Below are 23,341 nucleotides of genomic sequence, written 5' to 3'. Positions count from 1 at the left end.
ATATTTATAGAATTTCTTCATTATATATCCATATGTTTAAAAATCAAAACAAAAACTCAATAAATTTTGACAAAGAAAATAAAAATAATTTTTTGAACGGTTGCCTTACCACAAACAAAAAAAGAGAATTTGGCTTAAAAAAGACCACACTTAAAAACATTTATTTTTCAAGTCTTAAATGACAATTTATCTTTTAATTTTCATTTCTTTTCACTAACAAAAAAAAAAAAAAAAAAAAAAAAGCATCTCATACGTAAAAATATAAATATAAAACAATCAATAAATATATATATTTGGTGACACTTCTATTTATTTGCTTTCCATTGACCAGAACAGGCGCCAAGCTCATGAGAAGCAAAGCATCCCTCAGGCCTTAAACTCCAGTAATAGAGGAATAAGAGGGCCAAAAAGGGATAAGTAATACATAAAGGCTCGTTGAAATGAAGTTACCAAGTAAACAACAATTCATTGTCCTAGTCTAGACAGTACCTCTTTTACTCCTTTTCTCCCCCCCACTCAGGGATTAGGCTCACACAATACGCATGGATCTGTCTCAAAAGAGTTAAAATTACACAAATAAAAATTAGAATTACAGTTAAAGAAAAAAGGGGGAGGTTATTGGTATCGATTAGTAGTTGAGACAAATGTTCGTCTGTGCTCAATTAAAAATCCCTAGGTCAATTCTGCGCTGTTGGTGTTCCAAGACATTTTACAGAGTTCTCTTCATACCCTCAGTTTCTTTCTCAGCTGTTGCCTTCATCACCACGAGATTGAAGACTCTTGCTACTTTCGAGGTTCGCTAATGCATCTGCTCCACATAACCGAGTTAACTCGTCCTGTTTCATGGATAATTCATTTACGATATCAATATCATTTTTTTTTCTTGAGAAATTTGGATTCTAGAAATATTATAGGCGGAACAAAAATGCAGACCCTTTGGTTTGAAAGAAGCTGGGAGAGAAAAGGAAGAAACTCGTAAGAGAAGAAAAGGAACTAGCTTCTCTCCACTTTAATGAGAAAGAGTGAAGAGAAAGATGACGGAAAGAAAACAAGTCAGTTGTCATTTTTGACAAAATATCCCTCCTTAGGCTACTCTTTAAACACAACTAAAGGTGTTCTAATGTTTTTGTGGTCTTCTCTTTCCTCCAACCGAACATGCTATTAAAGGAAGTGGAGAAATTAAACTAGTATAAAAGAAATCCAAAAAGAAAAGGGCTCTACTAGAAACCTTGATGGAATCATTTTCAGATGTAAGCTTATTGCATTCCTCCAAAAGCTTCTGCATCTCTTCTCTGATTGTGCGATTTTCATTGTTCAACGTCTCCACCCGTGCTTGGAGCTCTTCACACTCGGCCTGGTAAAGAACAAAAGATGCAAATCATCACAATCAAACAAAGCTATAATGTTCATATTTATTTTTATTTTTAAAAATTTACTGTTAACATAGCAATGAAATCAAAAGACATGAAAATTGGAAAAAGTTTTAATGCTTAACATTGTCCAACAAATGCTTTTCATATTATTCTCTTCAAATTGAAGTTCTAAATTAGAAAAAACAGAGAAATAGAGTGCTACGTTAAAAAAAAATCTCATAATTCACAATTGTGGTCACCTTAGCTTCTTCTAGTCTTTACTTTCCGAGGAGGATATGTTTGCACTCTGTGGTCCCAAAAATCCTAAAACTCAAATCTGGTTTCAAACCTATGGTACGTTATCCCTTCTTTCAGTAGAAGCCAGTGGTAAACTATGTCACATAGATTTGGAAGGAAGACCTGTCTACTTTCCAACCTTTGAAAAGTGTGGAATGGCTCAGTTATAATACTGTCTAATCTTTCAAGATTTCTACCCTAGAATAAATTGAGTACTTGTGGAACATAACTGTAAGACATGGTGCTTCACTCACCATGAATTAACCATGTAAATTTTCCCAATTGCTGGGACAACAGAAGATGCAATTGAGAAAGTTTCTCAGGAAACTATTTGAGGAAGTCAGAGGGTGTTTCTCCTTTCCTTTGCTAGTTGCTACACATTCCAATTGGGTGCATATCCATTCTCCAATTCAAGGCCATGTTGAATGTATATCCAACACCCAACCTCACCTTTTTATGCTCAATACAGGTACTTGGGTATTTTGTGATGACAAATAACATGGGCGATAAATATTCTCATACTTCAACTACTTTCCGTCGCTCTTTCATCAATCTATTGATTTGTGCATCCAAGATTCAAAGTACCATCTTCCCAGCTTCTGATATATATCCCAGTTTAGTAGTGAAGAGGATCTAACATAGAGGTGATCTACCACCAGGATTTTTGCTTGTTTCATTACCTTTATATCATCATGTACGACAACTCTACAAATCTGCAACTCTTGTATCAGTTAAAAAAAATGCATTCTCTTCCAATAACTTCTCCATTCAGTTCTTTAATTTTCAGTTCAAGAAAACACAATTGAAATTTGAAGCAGCAGCCCATTTGTTAATAAATTAAAAGGGTGCCAATAACCAGCAGTTTGAAGCCTGAACCTTCCCAGTGCATTTCTAATTATAAAGACTAACAATTGAAATTTGAGCAGCAGCCCATTTAGTTAACAAATTAAAAGGGTGCCAATAACCAGCAGTTCGAAGCCTGAATCTTCCCAGTGCATTTCTAATTATAAAGACTACTAGCCACTTAGCAGAGACTGGTAGGATCTCTTAATACTGTAATTATGCCTGGTACTCTTTAAGACTTTTAAGAGACAATCCATGACCACAACACAGAGTTCAGATTCCTCACATGCAAGGCCATCTAACACTTTATGTGAACACTATTAATGGCCTAATCACTATATTTTCTAATATTCTAGCACATAAACTTCCCAACATTCAAGAACATACACCAAAGTTGTTTTTCCAACACATCACTTGCGAGAGAGAGAGAGAGAGAGAGAGAGAGGGAGAGAATCATAGGAGAGGGTTAATTTACAAAGCTACTTTTCTTGCTTTTTTTATTTAATAATTCCAATAATCTAAGCAAATTGTTTTATTTTGGCTTTACTTAGCGAGTTGTTTTATTTTGGCTTTACTTCCTTAATTTGTTTCCTTATTTAAACATTTGGGAAAAGCCCCTATAAGGCTATAAGGGCTCCATTATGCAACTTTTGGTATAGTTTTGAACAACTGAGAATTGAGACCCTATTTTTCTTTGCTCATTTACCTTGCCACATTAAATTTATATTTAACCTTTCATTTTCTCATCAAATTTCCATTGCATTCTTTCTTTATTTCAAATAGTCATAATTTACTTTAGCTGTCAAACAAACTAACAGCTGAGATGATGCAGTAGCATCTGTATGGTGTTAAACCTGAAAGCCTAGAGGGGATCTTGACAAAACACAAAGGCATCTCCTAATAAAATTTTTTTCTTGATTCCACACTGTTAGTCTAAAAAAATTAGATGAGCAACAAGAAATGCACCAATGCGCAAATAGTATCAAGCAAGTAGTATCGAAGTAAACAGGAGAGGTTTACTGTTTGTTTAAAATGTTAACATGGTGTTGGTTTAGGGTAGTTTGGGTATTTATATTTTGCTATTTGAGGGGTATTTCATTGTCACATTTGGGGTGATTTCTATTTCACAAATTTTGCTCGATACAAAGATGAGACAGGCAGACCAAGGTTTCTGGCTACATTTTCCTGTGACGTAAGAATCTCCATCTTCTTCACTTTTCCTTAATGAACATGTCATTAGAGCCATAGTTTCCAGGAGGACCTAAGTTCAACTCTTGTCGCTTGCATTTATCTTCTATTAGTTTAATTATCCTGGGTATTTTTATTCCCCTAATGGATGCTATTTGTTGTTTGTTTACAGTTTACACATGCAGGGAGGTTAAAGAAAACTTAAAAGAGTTTGAACTGTATACATTGTTGGCCCACAGCCTAACAACATAGGGCGGGTTTGGCCCCCTTTATGTTTAAAATATATGTAATTTATTTAAATATTTTGTTCTAAATAAAATTCTCAAAAGGTGCCCCAATGCCTTACAGCTTATGCTTTCACCCTTTAAGGGTTAAAATGCCTCAGCTTATGCCTTTGCCCTTTAGAACATTGATCTAAATTGAGCAAATGTCAGTTCTATTTCACCAAAAAAAAAAAATACAAGAACAATTCAGGGGCACTTGGATCCCTGCAATCCTTCTAGAATAAAAAATCTTGTAAGACAGAAAGGCAGAATAGCTCATCCCGACAATTATTTGAGATGGGGTACAGTCAGCCATATCTCCATTAAATCATAAACTCCTGAACACTATTTTCACTGTCTTAATATTTACTTTTTTATTATTTTCCCCCACTGTTGAACCATATGAATCCCTTAACTGCAGTTAATTTGCAATGATGAAGTTGATTTATGATGCCTAGAGGACAACAGATTCATCATAATACAGCCCTCAAGTTCATTTAACAGTGCATATGCACAAAACAAGCTTGCAAAGATGCTGCATTTTGATGCACTAGTTCTAGAAACTTATTTATCCCATCTTTAAACCAAAGCAGCTTGGTTTTAGGTGCCCATGAATTCCTCCTACATGTCTAACATATTCTGTAGTTCTACACAGAATCAAGATTCAATTCAGAGTATGATTCTTTATGTTTAACTTACAGATGCACATAATAGCACAGCTTATATATAAGACAACTTGCACATTGATAGTATTAATGATTGATTGGAATCATATATTTGATTAAGGGTTAAACTCATTCTCAATTGAACTTTCATTGATCATCTTTTGGTGGTTTCTAGAAGAACTAGTTTACTGCCAAAGGCAATAGGAATAGTCTCATGAATAATTTCCATTTCCTTCCATTAGCCAAGAAGTTGTTTCCAGCATAGTTGTTAGAATCGTACAATTCTTGATTCAAATCGTGTAATTCATATGATTAAATATTGAGGAAGGTATAAATCGGTTCGAATCACATGGGAAAATTGCAGAAGGCAATGAATTGAGGTGAATGGCCTGATTCACCTGGTGAATCAGTGAATTGAATTGAACGTACGAATCATAAGATTCAAATGCAACTCCTCTAAAACCCAAAAGATTTAAAAACCTTCTTCCTTTTTCATGGTGGCCTTCTATTTGCTATTTACATGAGCTATGTCCTCCAAGTAAGAAGTGTGCAGGCCCTCTCATTTTGCACCTTTCTTTTCTGCCATTAGATAAGATTAGAAAAAAAGCAGAGTTAGAGGACACTATTCTTGAGAACAAAACCAAATTCAGGTGGGCTAGCTTTTGGTTGGCATGTTGCCCTCTCAACTCCTTTGGATTTAAAATTTTGATTTTCATCAGTTTTTAACTTTTTATATTTTAGTAAGTTTTGTTTATGTATTTTCATTAAACTCCATAAAATTCAAATTTTATTGTTGTCTATTGATTCATTCACTTAAAAAGCATGAAGTTCAATTTTTTATTAAGTTTTTTCTTGATTTCTCTCATTTTTTTAAAAGAAAGCATATACGTGAATTTTTTTTATTGTTAAATATGTAAACTTACACCATAAACATGAAGTTCAATTTTTAAGAATTTTACCCAAGTCCGTATCTTACTTTTTAGTGTATATTGAACTCTTAGACTTAGTGCTTTTGTTTTGAGTCATCTTGAATTCTTCTTAGACGTAGTGCTTTAGTTTCAGGTGACATCACACGTGTCATAGTTTCATAGAAACTAGGTTAACTTGATGCTTGATAGAGGTGGAATGGTTAGATCTCGGCATACCTTGTTTATATGGCTAATATCCTCTTATATCAATATTTGCGTGAGTTAGATGGATCATTGTAGGAGCTAGACCTACAAAACTTGCTTCAAAGCCAAGCGCCATTCCAATTATCAACATGGATTATCCAAAATTGTTGAAATTTCAGTATATTTTACTATTTTACTTATGCATATATGCAAGTCATTTAGAATTGATTTTTCAAATTTTGTACCGAATCTTATGATTCAATTCGAATCTCGAATCTCGATTCATGAAATTAGGATTTCGATTCACGGTTCTAATCTCAATTAGACAACTACAGTCTCCAGATTCAGGTCATTGCCAGCACCTGGCTCAAATAATTGGCAATTTTTCTAAAAGAAATATCTATCTTCTGCTAAAAACTCCACCAGTTTTTAATATGAAGATGTTATAATTGATGGATTGCAGGATCTACACTAAAATCCACTGCCTACAAACTCATAATGATCCTAGTATAGGGAAATAAGGGCCTAAAAAGGATGCACAAACAAAATATTTACCTGCTTGCGTAATCTTGACCTCCTAGCAGACTCCCTATTGGATTGTTTTCTTTTCTGTCTTTTTAGTTCACGCTCATCCTGTCACAAGTAAGAGTTGCAATTTAGTGGAACAAATTTTATACTGGAAGCAACTGTATTTCATACAAGAAACATTCTCATAGTTTACCCTACAACAAAACTTTAAGGTGCATGAGTGCATCATGTTAAAAATATAACATAGTAACAACGAACTTAGAAATCAGTACTAGTGAGGAAGAATATCAAATTATGAAATGCAGCAAACATAGAATGTGTTTAAAAGTCAAAATAAGGTAAGGTGTGATTCATAGTTTTCCCAGCACAAGAAAGACCTAAAAATATCATTTCTACAATCCCTCACCCTAGATGCGCCAATTCCATATAATCTTTACTTTTCTTGGTTGTAAATGACTAAAAAAATTATCATTATACAACATTCAATTTTTCCACATTCTCACTATAGTCTCTTTCAATGCAACAATAAATTCCACTTACAATTGTCACTTTAAATGATATCACCCGAAAATACCCTTCTAAAATTCTCATAAAAATACCAAAGCATTTAATAGATACTGGGATCTTGATTGTCTAGCATGTCAGCAGAATGGGCAGGTCTGGCCAAAGCTTAAGCAGATAGAGGAGGAATGGAATGAACTAAGTAATCCATATCTCAATCTAGTTAATGTTTAATTTTTATCTAGTTCTCCTTTCCCTTCATAAAGGTTTTTCCTATAGCCTGTTGCCACACATCTTGTCCTTATTGGCTACTGGTGAAAACAACGTTCAATTACTTCAAAAAATTGGATAATTACTTCAATGGATTAAGTCTTCCACTTCTCCCTATCATAGCTCTATATTAACACAGCAATCAATCTATAAAATCCACGTCACACTCTAAAAACTGTATGGTAACCACAACAGAACAAAAGGGAGCAGAAGCAGTTTGTTTTTGTTGAACAACTCGCAGTATCAAAATAAATAAAACAGAACAGGAAAGCATAGAAAATTTCAAGCAAATAAATCATTGAGGCTTCATACTTGAATCCATTGATGGTCGGGCACAACGCCCTCACGTACAACCATTGCTGATGGAGCAACTGCTGGTGAGATCCCTGATGGATTTGGTCTCATTTTTACAGCTCCAACTCCGGCTGAAGATGCATTCCACAAGTCCATCCCAATATTCAAATTTGTGGCAGGCATAGAAACTACATGCTTCCCTTGCACTGAAGCTTGATGATTTGCACTTGCATTGTTATTTCGTGCATTGGCTCCTGAGGCAGTTATTATAAATGTAAAATTACTATGCCAAAATAATTTATGAACCATTTGGATAAAAACAAGACAAGTACCATCTGCAAGCATCTGGTCAAAGCTTCCCTTCTTACTTGCAGCAGATTCCTTAAGAGAAGAAATTTTATGTTACTTCAAGAAAATGCACATTAACACAATTTTTAAGCCTCCTTTATGTCAAAAGCTGATACAGTTCGAATTATTTAAGCTCGCATTTGGCATTCATAAACTGGTCTAGACTAACTATTCAGATGAGTTGCAAGGGCTTTACCAGATCCTATAGCAGTCAAATTACGTTAAATAAACCATACTAACTAATAAATTATAAACAAATACATACCGGCTGGCTATTATTGTCATCACTTGCCTCTGATGAACCATCACTTCCACTTTCAGCACTGTATGTGCAAAGTAAATTCATTATCAGAGAACAATGAATAAAAAATAAGAAATAAACAGTCTCACATCAATTTATTCAGATATCAAGGTGCCAAATTATCAGACAAGCAATAATAGGAACAGTTGCACCTAATGTGACTGCATGATTCTGGCAAACAATGGCTGCAGACTCCACATGGAGCCATCATGGCACCCACAGCCATGAAAGACTTATTGCCTCGTTGCCTTGGATGTGACGCTGCGTAGCAAGCCTCTTATTGAGAAACTTACAAATAAAACCCAATCTTAAGAGGGGCCTACCTAGTTTATGATGCTTAATATATTCAGTCATCTGATTTTTATAACTTCCTCTCAGTGGTCAAATTTTTTTAACAGGAAGACCTACATCTTCAAAGTTCAAATTAGATGGCTTGAAATTACTAGTTTTGACTCAATATGGTATATTAACAATCTCCCAGGGAGGACTCATCTTGCAGAGTAGGTCTTAGCATTAAACATGCACTTCATTTTGATCATAATGGCTTTAAAGCCTGTTCTCCAGTTTGTGTGTGTGTGCGAGAGAGAGAGAGAGAGAGAGAGAGAGAGAGAGAGAGAGAGAGAGAGAGGACTGAAACTGACATAAAAGCATGTCAATTAAAAATGAACAAAAAATTCATGCTCACACACCTTAGTGTAGCAGCATCATTTCCTGAACCTGAAGCAGCCTTTTCACTCTCTCCAGGCTTGAGGCTTGCATTTCCTGAATTCCCCTTGGACTTTTTCATTGGTGTCCGCTCCTTCCCATCAGAGGTCTTTTCTTCCAATTCTACATTTGTATGTGATGCACTTGGAGTCTACAAAAAACCCACTACAGTAAATAGATGACCAATTTCAAAGTTTTTCCCGTAGTCACAAGGCAATTACTATCTTTAATGCTATTTTTCTTTTTTAAATTTGCTAAAGAATATAAATGATAAATTTCTGTAGCCCCACTCGAAACATCATTACTTGAATGAGCATACATCTACACCATCTACAAAAATACAAAATAGTGTAAATCATTTGATGGACAAAAAATATCCTTGCTTATTAAAAATAAGATAACCATCCCTAAAAAGAACTTAACCATAATTTACTATATATAAAAGTAGGAATAGTGAAAATAATTCTGAGTACAAAAATATCCCTATGTTTTGAAAATAAGACAAAAACATTCCTAAAAGAATTAAGTTATAATCAAAATCAGATAAAAGTATTTCTAGATCATTTCATTTGGATAAATTAAAATTTGAACTTAAAAAACGTGGTGCATGCCTTCAATTTGCATCCTATACAAATTGAGAAGTTTTCATTGTAGAGCATTAATTAATTTTTTAATCGTTAAAATATTTAGTAATTTACTGCTAATTTTTGAACTTCAACAAATATCTAATTGTCATAATTTCTTATCACTCCCAGTCAAAATGTTAGTCATATTTTAAGTCATACAAGGAAACACACACACACACACACACACTTGGTTGAAAAACAAATGAAAGCAAAAATATCATAAATGGTAAGTAGAGAAATAAATCTAACATCTTCAACAATTCTTATAGCGTATCTAATTGCTTAAATGAACAATAAACCTTATTTTTTATAATAAAATCAAAGACCTTAAAAGTTTCCCCTTATATAATAAAGGTCATATTTTGTTGAAACTGGAACAAACTCCACTAGTTTATCATTAAGTAACAAAAAACAAGAACGGCTATAATGTGAAAATTTCAGTTAACAAACAAAATAAATAAATTTATCATTTCTCATACACAAGAACATAAATAAAAAATCCTGAATTTTTTTTCTAATAGGTTCTTTTGTACATTACTCAAAAACAAATAGTTAATAAACCAAAGGTGAGCAAAATATAAATGACACCAAAAGTAATTAAAATAATTAAGTAATAAGCCAAGTACGCGTGCACACATACAAAGCAAATACAAGACTTGACTGTTTTCAACTTATATTTTCAATGAACAAAACCATTGTAAAGGTTTTATTCTAAGAGGATTTTGATGATTACAATATTTTAGTTTAAGTAAACCTGACAATAAATGATAACTTGGCAATTAAACCATACAATAAATAATAAATTAACAAGCTATGATATATAAGCAAACTTGATCAGTTAAACGGATATCAACTGAACAGTGATCAAACTTCAACCTCGTTTTATTTTTTTAAAAAAACATCTTGGATTCATGGATTGTTCTTTTAAAAGTGTAATAGTTTTATTACTCACTTGTACCCACTCACGTGCAACACACATGACAAAAAAAACTAGTATATAATAAAAAAAGAATGAGCATAAATATAAAGAAACCCATGTTAAAATAAAATACAAACACATCAAATGATTAGCGAAGCTCAGAATTACCATAGCCATGTTAGGGTGAGCATAAACTCCCCCTGGGTATAAAGCAGGGTATGGAACTGGGGTCCCATATGGTGGAATTAAAGGATGCTGAAAATCATCGAGAAACACAAAATAAGTCTATATAGATACATGTCCTTTAGGACATTCAAGGAGCCAAACAAAGCCTAAATATTTAACACTCCTGTAAACTTAAAAATATATAATCTCCAAAACATAGAAAGTTACCTGGCTTCCCCACAGGTAAGGATGGGGAGTAGGCGAAGCAACAGTCGAGGCGAAAAAGGGAGGTGGAGTAGCTCCAGCACCATAATAAGCCTGATCAAGGAACTTAGCTATAAGCTATTAAGATGAATAATCTTGGTATATAAAAACAATCAACCCAATATATTTTTAACATAAACCTGCATAGAGGCTGACCAATCAGGATAGGAGGGTGTTGTTGGTGTTTCCTGAAAACAAAAAGAAGTATGATTCAAAAATGCACATGACATTCATGCACACACACACACACAGAGAAAGAGAGAAGACCTGAGTCGAAGAGGTTGGTTTGGAAGGTTTAGCAGGTGTGCTTTCCTCCCCAGTCCCCATTCAGTAGCCCAACTGAAGTTCAACTGCTTAGTAAAACTTACTACAATGTGTTTATCCTTGAGAGTTCCTATGAAGCACTTGAAATCAAAAAACTGTGGCAAGACATCAGATTTGCACTCATACATTCCTTTGAAAGGCAATTCAATGTTTTAAAAGGCAAAGGCGTAAGGTGAGGCATTTTAACCCTTGAGGTGAGGCATAAGCCTTAAGGCATTGGTACGTAAGCCTTTTGAGAATTTTATTTTTTGATAAAATATGTAAATAAACTACATATATTTTAAAAATTAAGAAAAAAATTAAGGAAAAAAACACATATAATGTAAATAAAATTAAATATATACTTTGCAAACAACTTGGCCACTCAAAATTTGCTAACATGAATTCATGACGTAAATCATGACAGGAGATGGCTATACTATCACAAAGTTCAAACTATTTTCAATATCTACAATAAAACTCAGTTACTTGGTTTAGAAATCAACTCATATTATGACATTAATTTATATAAACATGTAATTAAAATTTTCCAACCAAATCTAATTTGAGAATCACAACCCAAAATGTGTAAGCCTCAACTAAAAAGGCCCAGAAGGCGTGCCTTTTGTACGAATGTGTAAGCCTCTGCATGTAGTGTGTTCGCCTTTGTGTAATTTGGTATTTTATCTTGAGCCTCAAGGCATTTTAGGCATGCCTTGCTTTGAGGGGAGCCTCGATTAAGCCTTCTAAAACATTGAGAGGCATTAACATATCACTAATACCATTGAATTATAAAATTTCATAAAAAGGTAACATTCAGCACTGTAGATGCATTCAATAGAAGACAGAGCTTGTATTGTGAAACAATTGTAGCCATGTTTATTATTGAGCAAAAAATAATTTTAAACAATTCTACCATTACATATGATACACCTAACTCTATGGATACCCTTTCTCCAGGCCATCAAGTCAAATTATATTTAGTTCTCCAATCCTTCAATTGGACTAGGCCAAAGCAATATAGGAATTGGGAAGGTTGTCATGCAATAAAACTATCTTGGGCAGTCATTATGTAGTTTACATGTTATTGCTCCCAGACATAATTTAATCATACTTCTACAGTATTGTATTCAAAATGGGATCATAGGCTCTTAAGCCCATACCTAGAAGATTGTTAGATAATCTTGTGCCACAGAATGCCAACCAAACTTATAAACATAAACAAATGAATGTTGAGCAAAAAAGTTGGTCAAACAATATGACTCGACTTTTAAATTCCAATGGAGTATGCAGTAACCAGCACTAAATTTACACATGCATTGATTAATTGATTAAAAATAATGAACTGGTTTTATCTTTACATTTTCATGAGTGCATAAAGGCTCATTAAGTGGTACAGGACAACTGACATTGAAGTAACTACTTTTACTAACATTATGTTGGCATATAGGAGGACAGAAGCATCAAGTCAGTATCTTTTGTAATGTATCTTGATCTTGAATCTGTTGCCAGATTGAAGATATATTGTCTAATGGATGTACCGTATTCACAAATGATACTGTGGAAACTAAAGAGTGTTTTGATATGGTATTTTAAGAGGGAATCACACACGAAATATTCAAAATGCTTCTTCATCTAATTCTTCTGTTTGGATAGCTTCAAAAGGAAATTAACAAATATCATGGGATTTCTAGAGGTTATGTGCATCACTCTAAATTCCCTCCGTAAAATAATGTCAAAACAGGTGTCATACAAAAAATTGCTCCACTTTACCCATCAAGTTGGGGATTTTCTGCCTGATTTCTTTTACATAAATGACAGTAAACTTGAAAAATTTCAGGCCCATTGTATAGGTGCTTGTTCACATTACTTAATATTGAAATCTTTGAAGCTGCTGTTATGAATTTCAGTGAAAAACAAGTATCTTGCATAAGGCCATCATGAACCAAATCAAAACGAAAGGTCTACAAAAGTTTCAATGGGAACAGAGGATGTGCAAGAAGCAATGGCAACAGGGAAATTGCTGTGCAGCAAAGGTGAATAATGGTGTCCTCTGCTGGAGTAAAGCAACTGAGTTGCACCGGTAGACTCGACTATTTACATCATTTTGTTTCCATGACTTTACAGTCACTTTGCACTGCATCAGTATAATTATTATCTTTAGTAATCCTAGGTTGCTTCATTATGTTATGAATCTCGCAGGTAAATTATACCATTGGTCCTTAAACTTTTAGTCAAGTTTCAACTTAGCTCCGAAACTTTAATTTGCTTCAATTAGGTCCCAGAATTACTTCGGATCTTCCTCCAAATTATCCAAAGGCTATGAATTATGTTATTGCTTGAATGGGAAAGCCCCATAGGGTCATATATAAAGGGTAGGGAAATTTCTGTTAGGAATGTAAAATATCCCAATCCAAGTCCATAATGGACTCAATCCCAATTGATTTGGGAATCCTAACACATTAAATAAAAACTTCCAGAAGTTGTGGGTAAAGACTTTGTCACTGACAATAGACTGAGGACTTCTATGCAACTTGACAATATTCTCAGCGAAAGTACGAGCAACACTTATAGCAGTATGAGGGTGAGTTATGGCAGAAAAATGAGCATGTTTTGTGGAACTCCATTTGAGGATTTTAGCTGACTTGGATGCCCAGTCAACATGTAGGGACTATGTAGGAGATTTCCCACCTCTTCAACACTTCCATCCCTTCAGTTATGTTGTGCTCTCATCTCAAAACAGAGCACATGGAACAGGAGTATAGCACATTCAAGCTTCAGTCATGGCTGCAATTCCAACCCAACAGGCAGTTCTGATTTGCCAGTTCTAGAGATCTGTGAACTTCCTGAGAGGCAAATTTTTGGGTGCCAAAACTAAATGATATTGATATGTATACGCAAGTTTCGTACATTGAGGGTCATCCAAGATCAATCAAATCAATTCCACTACAAACACAACCATTCAAGCTTGCCTTTCAAGTTTAGGTACATACATGGTCTTAAATTTCCACGAAATTGTTGAAATTTCCGTCGAAATTTCCGGTTTCCATCACCCTTGAAATCGAAATCACAGTCGATTTCCATCTTGCATAATTTCCATTGAGATCTCAATGAATCATCCCGAAATTTATCGAAATCTCAAAATTTCAGCGAAACTTATTGAAATTTTAACTATACAATGAAATTTCCTTGGAATTCAAATAAGAGATTTAGGAGTGAACTGAAATTTCTCCCTTAATTTATTTTTATCAAAAAAAAAAATATTATGACAAAGGCTTTTGAAATTATATGAAAAAATAAACTTACAGCAGCATTTTATTTAACCATTTATGTCTAAATTATCATTATTTGTACAATAAATAATATTTAAATGATTTACGAATTTCATTTGTATGCGCTGAATATGTTTACTATACATTATCTTATAAATACGTTTGATACACATACTATATTACAACTTTTCAACCTCATACACAACATAGATGTGTTTAACTTGTAATATATTTGTCCTAAAACTTATATTATTATGTTTGTTAACCATTTCTAAAGTTTCACAAAGAATTACATGCTTTACTACTGATTTCCGTTATTTTTTCAAATTGAAATCGAAATTTCTGTCGAAATTTCCATACTTTTGGAGTTTCGAAATTTTAGTCGAAATCGAAATTTAAGACCTTGGGTACATATGCATTAATCCTTGTGACAAAGTAAGCAATTGGTTGAACGGGAGTGAAGATCTTCTCCAGTGGGATTTAAGGCTCAGAAATATTTGAATGATGCAGAATGGAGGAGTGCCTCAGCTTTCTAAGCCTTTGACATAGCAACACTGTGAGGGGAAGGAGGGGAGGGACAGACTGACAGAGTTAGATGGTCTCTGCCAAAAACTGGAGGATTTACTGTAAAATATTAATAATATTCCAGTCAGCTGACTAGAGGGGAAGATAATGGAATGACTGATTTTCTCTTGGTAGGCAGCTTGGGGCAGAATCCTTAAAAGTTGATAATATGATAAAGGGGATTATATACATTTAACGGGTGCTTTTTTGGGTAAAAAGGCAGAATGGACCGTTAACCATTCACTCTTTATGAGACTCAGCAAGAAGTTATGGGGTCTGATCTATGCATTTTTGGATATTAAGGGATCATTTGGAACCACCTAATGAAAATTACGTTTCTAGGAAAAAGAACTTATCTAAAAAGTATTTTGAAATACTTATTTTTAAGTACTTTTTTTTTCAGATAAGTATTTTTTTTCAGAAAAATAAAATTTCAAAAAAAAAATACTTATTTTTTCAAAAAAAAGTAGTTTGGAAAACTAATTTTTGAAATAAGTACTTTTTAAAGTGTGAACCAAACACTATTTAGTCAAACGAGTAGTTAAAATAAGTACTTTTTCAGAAAAGTACTTATTTTTTAAGACCTACCAAACAGGGGCTAAGTAGACGATGGTTGAGGAAGCGTGGAAGGGATCTAAAAGCAGAAAAGGGGGCAGTCCTCCCTGGGATGCAATTCCTTTAATTTGAGAGCTTTTGAAGGGCTAGAGGTTTCTTTGGAGAGTATAAAGAGTAAATTGATTTCTGTCTTATGTTTTTCAAAAAAGAATGGGGGTACACTTTTTGTGATAGCCGTGACTCTTTTGTGCAGTTTGCTGATGATATGTTCTTGAAATATAATCAATGCATTTCCATTGTAAATTGGTGTCTCACCCTTGGTACCTTTTAGTACACTTGTTAGTAACACCCACTGCACAAAGTACCACACCATATAAGGGATCTAGGGAGGGCAAGAGTTAAGTAGCAGCAGCTTCCCTCCCCAATTGGAGAGGCTATTTCCATGACTTGAACATGCAACCTTCTGGTTTGAGTGTAATGCCCTTGCCATGGGATCAAGGTTTGCCCTCTTTTAGTGCATTGTTTTATTTATTACATGTGTGTGTGTGCACGAGTATGTGTAATTCATAAACATGTACATGAGCAAACAATTTCAATCCGACAAACAGCCCATTGAAATAATGTGACTATAGTTGTCTTTAGGGGTAGTGTTTGCCATGGATTGAACAGGCCTCGATCTGATCTCCTATCAACCCTAATGGCCTAATCTGATCATTTAAAGCCCTTGCATTGTTTTGCCATAATTTCCCTAACGTGTCTTAAGATAAATGCTGCTCACAGCTTTTGTGCAGGTATTCCAGTGTGAGAAATCTCCTGCCTCATCCCCATGTGCCAACTGTACATCCAAGTCAATAAAAATATCAAAATGAAATCACATATCACCACTTCAGGATGGCATTGCATTAACTCAAATAGTTCCAGAACCTAAACGAAGCAAATTAAAGTTCTGAGACCGAATTGAAACTGGAGGGTAAAGTTTAAAGATCAATTACATAACTTACTATAGTTTTAGTTACGCATCTGAGTTTTGAGACATTAAAAAGGGTCTACCTTCCATTCCATTTGTTGGATGCATGCATTAAATATTTTTTGAAGCAATGGCTAGAATTGACCAACATAATATTATTCTAATTTTTTTAATGGTATGCCAATGACATGATTTATAATGAAAAAAAGCAAGGCGCTCACACATGATATTCCAGGTTTTTAAACAAATATCCAGTGTATGTTTTATGCCATAGTTGGGCAAAGTCATGGAGACTACATCCATCACCAGGAAGAAGTGAAGCCAAAAATTCAGTAGTATGCTAATGACATGATTTATAATGTGCAAAGTATACAAGCAAAGGACTTGTAAATGATGGAATTGTGAATCAAAGGATTTAAAAATCCATCTATATTTTAGAAATTCCAATCACTTGAAATCTCCCCATCCAGAACCCAAAGGGTTATAAAATTTTTTATTTTTATGTTATTTTTAAAAGCAAACTAAAACTGATTACAAGGAATTGAACTCTTCTTTCTTTCTTTTTTTTTTTTTGGGGGGGGGGGGGGGGAGGGATTAAAGGAGTGGAACTCTGGCATGAGCCAAAAAACACAAATCAGAGACCTCTCTCTCTCTCTCTCTCTCTCACACACACACACACACACAGACACACAGATAGACAAACACTCAAAAGAAAAAAGAAAAACAACGTTGTACCTACGATGAATTGGCTATGAATAGGCTAGCAAATAAAAAATTCAAGGCGAAAAATCACTTAAAACGAAAGAAGATCTAGAGGAACTACGACGGACAATTGAGTCTATAGAAATTGGTTTCAGTTTCAAAGAGCAAAGGTCAAACTGGATCAAATCAGATTAGTCCAAGGAGAAAGAAAAATTACATCAATTATTTTAATGCAACAGGGAGCCATCATAATTCGTAAATTATCAGAAACAACAATTTCAAATCCAGAAATTTAATTCCATAATTGAAACAAAAAGTCCAGACATGTGAGATCCATAAAAAATTTCTGATTCTCAAACAAAATTCAAAGCAAAACATGAGTCGCAGAGATTTCCGCCAAATATTATACACGCGGGGGGAGAGAGAAAGAGAGAGTAAAAATAGGAGAGAGAGAGAGAGAGAGAGAGAGAGAGACTGACCTGGTCTAATGGTGTTTGGAGGGGGGGAGTGAGGTGGAAGTCCAGGTGGGACGAAGAAGGAGGTCGTTAGTTATAGACGAAACCCGACCCAAACGAAACAGCTCTTCTTCGCTACAGCTTCTAGGATCAACGGCGGAGAGGCTAGGTCTCAACCTCTACGGTCCAGATTGCTTACAGCTGGAGAGAGAAACCGCAACCCCGCCCCCCACCCTCTCTCTCTCTCTCTCAGGACAGGAGTGTTTCGTGTGTGTTAATGGTGTCAGAAATCAGGAAGGGTGCGAATGGTGTGGCGGTGTCCTATAGGAGAGAAGGGGGCCTCGTCGCTGGCGGTGGCGGGGGGAGGTGTAGGGTTTCGCAGGTGCCACGTCACAAGGACGTGGATTCCAGCTGGCAAGGTTCTACTGGCTAGACGTGACAAGGCAGGTTGACTCCCCAACTTTTACAATTGTATTCCGCTTTTGCCCGTCTCCTCTTCTTAGTTATTAGGCCTTATCTATATATTTTTGTGACTTAATTTTTTTTTTTTTTATACTTATCAACTTGGCTGCATTATTTAAGTGGGTGGGTTCATCTCAAATTATCAAGCATAAATGGGTAGCATGTGACTACCTTTTTTAATTGGTTTGTTGATTTTTTATTTTTAATATTTAATCTTGATCAAATTAGTTTGATTCCTTAATTCTTTTAAATTATTTGATTAATGTCTATCTTATATGAGTAGAAACTTGCATCATTTTAGGCTAATGACTTATTTGTCATTTGAAAAAATTAAAATTAAACAAAGAATAAAAAATCCAAATGCTATTTTAGTTGAATTCTATTTGATATTAAAATTAAATAAAATTTGATTGAGGAAAAATAATGGCAAAAGACTTTTGCCCAATCAAATTATATTTTTTTTTATTGTTGAAAATTTTAAAAATTACAAAGTTCTTAATTTTATAGAGAGATAGAGAAGATATAGATTATTTTTTTAAGAATTTATCTCTCCCTTTCAAAATTTAAATTCTCTTCCCATATTTTCAGTTCTCTATGTTCTTCAAGAAGCTAAATTTTCTCTTATTTTGAATGTTACAAATTTTAGTAGGATGTTTGACAACTTCATATTTGCAAATAATTGTTAGTGAAATCTCCAAATGTTATATTCAAGAATTTTTGGCAATATAAAAATATGGTCGCTCTACACATTGTTAGTTTAATTTTTTGGTCTTTGAATGTTCGTAATGGTGTTTTGGTATTTGGGAGTTAACTTTAAAAATTGGAATCAGAATGATTAATTTCCATTCCTAACGTTTATTTTACGGTAATCTTATTTCGATTCTCATTCTATATAGGAATGAGATTCCCCCTTTGACTGGCATACAAAAATTAATAAAACAAGATCAGATGTTAAAATATTACGATATACTTATGGTATGATTATTAATTTATTATATTATTATTTATAATCTTATGAATAAAATAAAACAAAATAAAATGTTTGTTATAATGATCAATTGTCAAATATACAATAATAAAATTTAATAATGATATAGATTAGAAACTATTGTACAAATACATAGGCATACAATGTAATATTATATATAATATAATATAATATATACTACATAAATATAAAAATAATATTATATAATACTATAAACAATATAATATATATTATATAAATCTAAAAAATGATATTAATATTATGACATCATTAAATATATTTTATATTATAATATAAAGTATTTTAACCACTATTAGTAACATTTATATTATATATAATAATATTGCAACACATAAAAAGTAATAGAATAGTATTGTAACCATACTTTGAGACTTATTGTCTATCTTTTTATGCATGATGAATGCAAAGTTCTGCTTTGTGTCGTCACTGAATCTATATTTTTGCTTATGGTTGCTCAGTGCCTTAATATTTATATGTTTTTCTTATTACTTTTCTCTTTTTAATTGATGTCAAAAAAGGGAGAAAATTTGAGCAAAAATGAGAACTAACTTAATGAGAATAAAATTGAGGAGATAAAATGCAAAGATAAGAAAGTTTAAGCAATGTAAAATATGAGATATTGCTAATGTTGATATGATGATATGAACTATGAATACTTGATTGTTATATAAATTAACTTACATGGAATCAAAAAATTGAATTTGGAATTATTTGATCATATGATTGATTTGTTTTTCAAAAACATTGTTAAAAGTGTGTTTTTTGTAAGGGGGATCCTTATCAAGGTTAACTCTGTTTTACTCTTTATTTGTCATCATAAAAAAGGGAAAGATTGTTAGTCTAACAAGACTTACGAATCTTATTTTGATAATAACAAATCAAGAGAATTTAACATGTTTTAGTTAAAGTGATGATACTTTAGGAATTAAACATTGGAGTTCAAGATCAAGAGTGCATTGATAACCTACATTCCAAACAAATGATCAAAAGAAAGTTCAATAGATCAAAGTTTGACAAATCTTATGAAAGCTTAAAGAATGTTGAAACTCAAAATCAAGATGGACTCAAAGGAAGACAAATATGAACACTTCACACTTCGAATGTTTAAGTCTTAAGAAAGTCTTATGTAAGTACTTTAATTTAAAATCAATATGAATGCTTTGAAGCTCTTAGAAATGATTATTGACTTAGAGACCCATTTTTTAGAATACATGAAAAATATTTTTTAAGGTAAAAAATTATTTCAAAAAGGTTAAAATTATTTTTGAAATGAAAAGCACCTTACATCTGCATTAATGAGCAATTTTATCTATAAAAAACTCATCATCTAAAAAAGTATCCAACATGAAAGTTGTGGTATTTTCTATTAATTTTCTGTTGATGGCAAGAATGTTCAAATCAGAGTTATATAGTGAAAGTTATACCCAAAATACTGAAAGATGGTTGAAGTTGACAACATCTCTTTTTTGAAAGGCAAGTGACTTTCCAAAATTAAGATAAAGTAGCGTGGAGAACTTTCAAAATTATTTGCTTGAGCTCCAAACTTTGTATAAATTGGGAAATATTCCAAGTAAAATTGGGCAATAAGAAATTACTTTTAGAACTCTATAAATACATGGAAAACCAAAGGATTTTTACACACAACTACTTACAATCTAGCAATCAAAATCTTTAATTCTCAAAGCTTTCTTGCTCACACATACTTGCTGAAATTATACTGAATTCCTGCTGATACAACCACTCGATTCTTGTATTTTTCCTAAGCTTCATTTTTTATTGATATTTAGTTTGAAGTATATTAGTTCTCTAACTTGTACTAATAAGCTCTTTTGTGAGAGTGTCTTTGTACACAAGAATTTGTTCTTGTTTCTTGTTGTTTTTGACAATTCAGGTTGTTGAATCGTTGGTTTGCCAAGCGTGGGGTATCGCTTGGAGAGAAGGGCTCTATCCTATTTGAAGGAGTTTGTAAAAGGTTTGCTCTGCCTGGTTAAGGGAGCAGTATAGTGAATCCTTGGGTAATGTACCTAAGGCGAGGATGTAGGCGGGTATAGCTGAACCTCGTAAAAATCTTGGTGTCACTCTCTTCCTTATTCTCTTTAAATTACAACACATATAAACTGCGTGGATGCTTATTTGAATTGATGAATATTAATTTGCTTTTGGGAATTGCGGAAATCGTAAGGGAGTACGTTGATTAATCAATATTATTGCGAAAACCACAAGGGAGTACATTGATTAATTAATACCAAAGCTCATTAATATATTGATTAGTTACATACTTAAAATTAGGATACTTTTTTGATATCGATATTTGAATTTTGGAAGCTTGGTTGAATTTTCTATTTTTGTGATATCAAGCTAACTTCATTGATTGGAATGAATATCAATTGTACTTGTGAAATTGTTGTGTTTGAAGAGTGTGATTGCAAATTAACTCTAATTGAAAAAGGGGTTAAAGTGTGATTGCAAATTAACTCTAATTGAAAAAGGGGTTAACTCTTAACTAAATGAACTTGTAAAACAAAGAGATTTTAAAGAAAATTAAAAAAAACCCAGTTCACTCCCCTCTTGGGAGTACACCTAACTTTTCACACTATAATATAATTTTGATTTTGATTTTGTGTCAAACCAAACATAGGAGAGGAATCTGACATTCCGTGTTTGATTCTTATGAATTTTAATTCCAATTCCAATTCCGATTACAACTATGAACCAAACGCTATCTAAGTAGATTGGAATAAAAAATATCATTGCTAGGAAAAATGATGGTATACGAGAACAAGAATACTATTTGTTGGCCTAACATGGTTTTCAAATCTCATTTTGATGATAACAAATGAAGGTTGATTTAACATGTTGTTGTTAAGTGATGATGTTTCAGGAATGCTTAATTGACAAAGTTTAAAAGATCAAAGGAAATGCAAGTACAAGTTCACGAAGGACCACAAAGCCACACTCATCTTCAAAGTGATCCAAAGGAAGCTCAAATGAACCAAAATGATCAAAGCATGTGAAAACCTAAAGTTGATTCAAGCGTCTAAGAGGATTCAAAGCATTACTCATATGAAGACTTCAAAGCTTAGAATTTTTAAAGCTTTAGGATTACCTATGTAAGTACTTCGTGCTAAATATCATGTGGAAATGTTTTGAAGCTCATTAGGATTTGTCTTGGACTTAGAGACCTTGTTTTAAAACCCTAAAAAATATTTTTTATTAGTAACAAAGCAAGAGAACTAAGTGTTTTTGAAGACTAAAATGAAAAACCAAAAATTTGTTTGTTCAAACAACTGAAGTATAAGAAGTGCTTGAAGAATAAGTTCAAGCGCCTGAAGATTTTCTTGATGAATTTTTGAAGAGGCAGTGTAGGCTCAGGTGACTGATCCTTGTCAGCTCAGGCACCTGACCCTATTTTCAATTGAAAAATCACAGTTTTAAGGGACCTCAAGAGACTGACCCCAAGACTTTAGGTGCCTGAACATTGTTAACGGTAATATTTTTTTAAAAGTTTTAAAATTCAAATTTAAGTTTCTTGTGTCCCAAATTTTGTAAAAACTTGAAAAATACTCCAAGTAACCTTGGGCTACATGAATTAACCTTTTTGAGCCTATAAATACATGTTTTCACAAATCAAACATACACCAAGCAATTAAAAATTTTCTCTCAAGCTGGAAGCTCTCTTGTTCTCTCAAAGCTCTCTCTTGCTCACTCTTGCAATATGAGAATTACTAAAATTCTGAGCTGCTGATCATTCTTCTCTGAGCACTACAATCTAAATTACTGATTCTTATCTAAGAGAAGTAATCCAATGAAATTGTTCTTGAGCTTCAACTCTATTTTTTTTTATATTTGTTATTGAAGTATATAGTGTTTTCAATTGTACTAACTAGCTTTATCTGAGAGCATTCTTTGTACAAAAGAAACCTTTTCTTGTTTCTTGTTTCTTTGACTATTTAGGTGATTGGATTGTTGTAACCAAGCATGGGGTATCGCTTGGAGAGGGGGCTCCACCCTAAAGGAGGGTTGTAAACGGTTTGTTCCGCCCGCAAAGGAACGAGTTAGTGGAATCCTTGGGTGGTCTTGCTTAAGACGAGGACGTAGGCTGGGAAAAGCTGAACCTCGTAAAAAATCTTGGTCTCACTCTCTACCCTTTTCTATTTAAATTTAAACATATACAAATTGTATTTCAAAGTGCAAGTTTGCTGAAAAACTGAGATTGAGAAGATCTTTTAAGCTAAGAAAGTACATTGGTTAATATTTTGCGGAAACCTTTAAGGGAGTACGTTGATTAATCGCTTGCAGAAATCTTGATTAAAAGAAGCGCTTAAAAATCATTCATACTAGGCTACAAACTAAAAGTTGGCAAAAGCTCAAAAACAACAAGTGCGGCTGCTCTCACAAATTGATTAAGCAT

At 33.4% G+C, this 23,341-nt stretch overlaps 1 protein-coding gene across 8 annotated transcripts; it reads right to left on the bottom strand.

The window, feature by feature from the left end:
- Window positions 1–284: 284 nt before the first annotated feature.
- LOC131154141 (G-box-binding factor 1) lies at window positions 285–18,091 on the bottom strand. Of its 8 annotated transcripts, none has more exons than XM_058106724.1 (12): window positions 17,484–18,091; window positions 10,909–16,170; window positions 10,782–10,829; window positions 10,606–10,695; window positions 10,381–10,467; window positions 8,652–8,818; window positions 7,927–7,984; window positions 7,646–7,694; window positions 7,332–7,567; window positions 6,276–6,353; window positions 1,229–1,354; window positions 285–836 (listed from the first exon to the last, which is right to left on the bottom strand). In XM_058106724.1, exons 2-12 carry the CDS (start codon window positions 10,966–10,968, stop codon window positions 744–746), a joined length of 1,092 nt encoding a protein of 363 aa, XP_057962707.1. In that variant the 5' UTR covers window positions 10,969–16,170; window positions 17,484–18,091; the 3' UTR covers window positions 285–743. The 8 variants fall into 8 exon arrangements, with proteins under 8 accessions (XP_057962707.1, XP_057962705.1, XP_057962714.1 ...); XM_058106722.1 differs by having other exon boundaries at window positions 10,909–11,060; XM_058106731.1 differs by having other exon boundaries at window positions 10,909–11,035.
- Between the last annotated feature and the right edge of the window lie 5,250 nt (window positions 18,092–23,341).

The sequence above is a fragment of the Malania oleifera genome, chromosome 1 (assembly GCF_029873635.1).
Source record: "Malania oleifera isolate guangnan ecotype guangnan chromosome 1, ASM2987363v1, whole genome shotgun sequence".
In the NCBI taxonomy this organism is placed as follows: domain Eukaryota; kingdom Viridiplantae; phylum Streptophyta; class Magnoliopsida; order Santalales; family Ximeniaceae; genus Malania; species Malania oleifera.
Note: the sequence above shows the minus strand (reverse complement) of the source record. Positions and strands in the feature narration are given on the sequence as shown.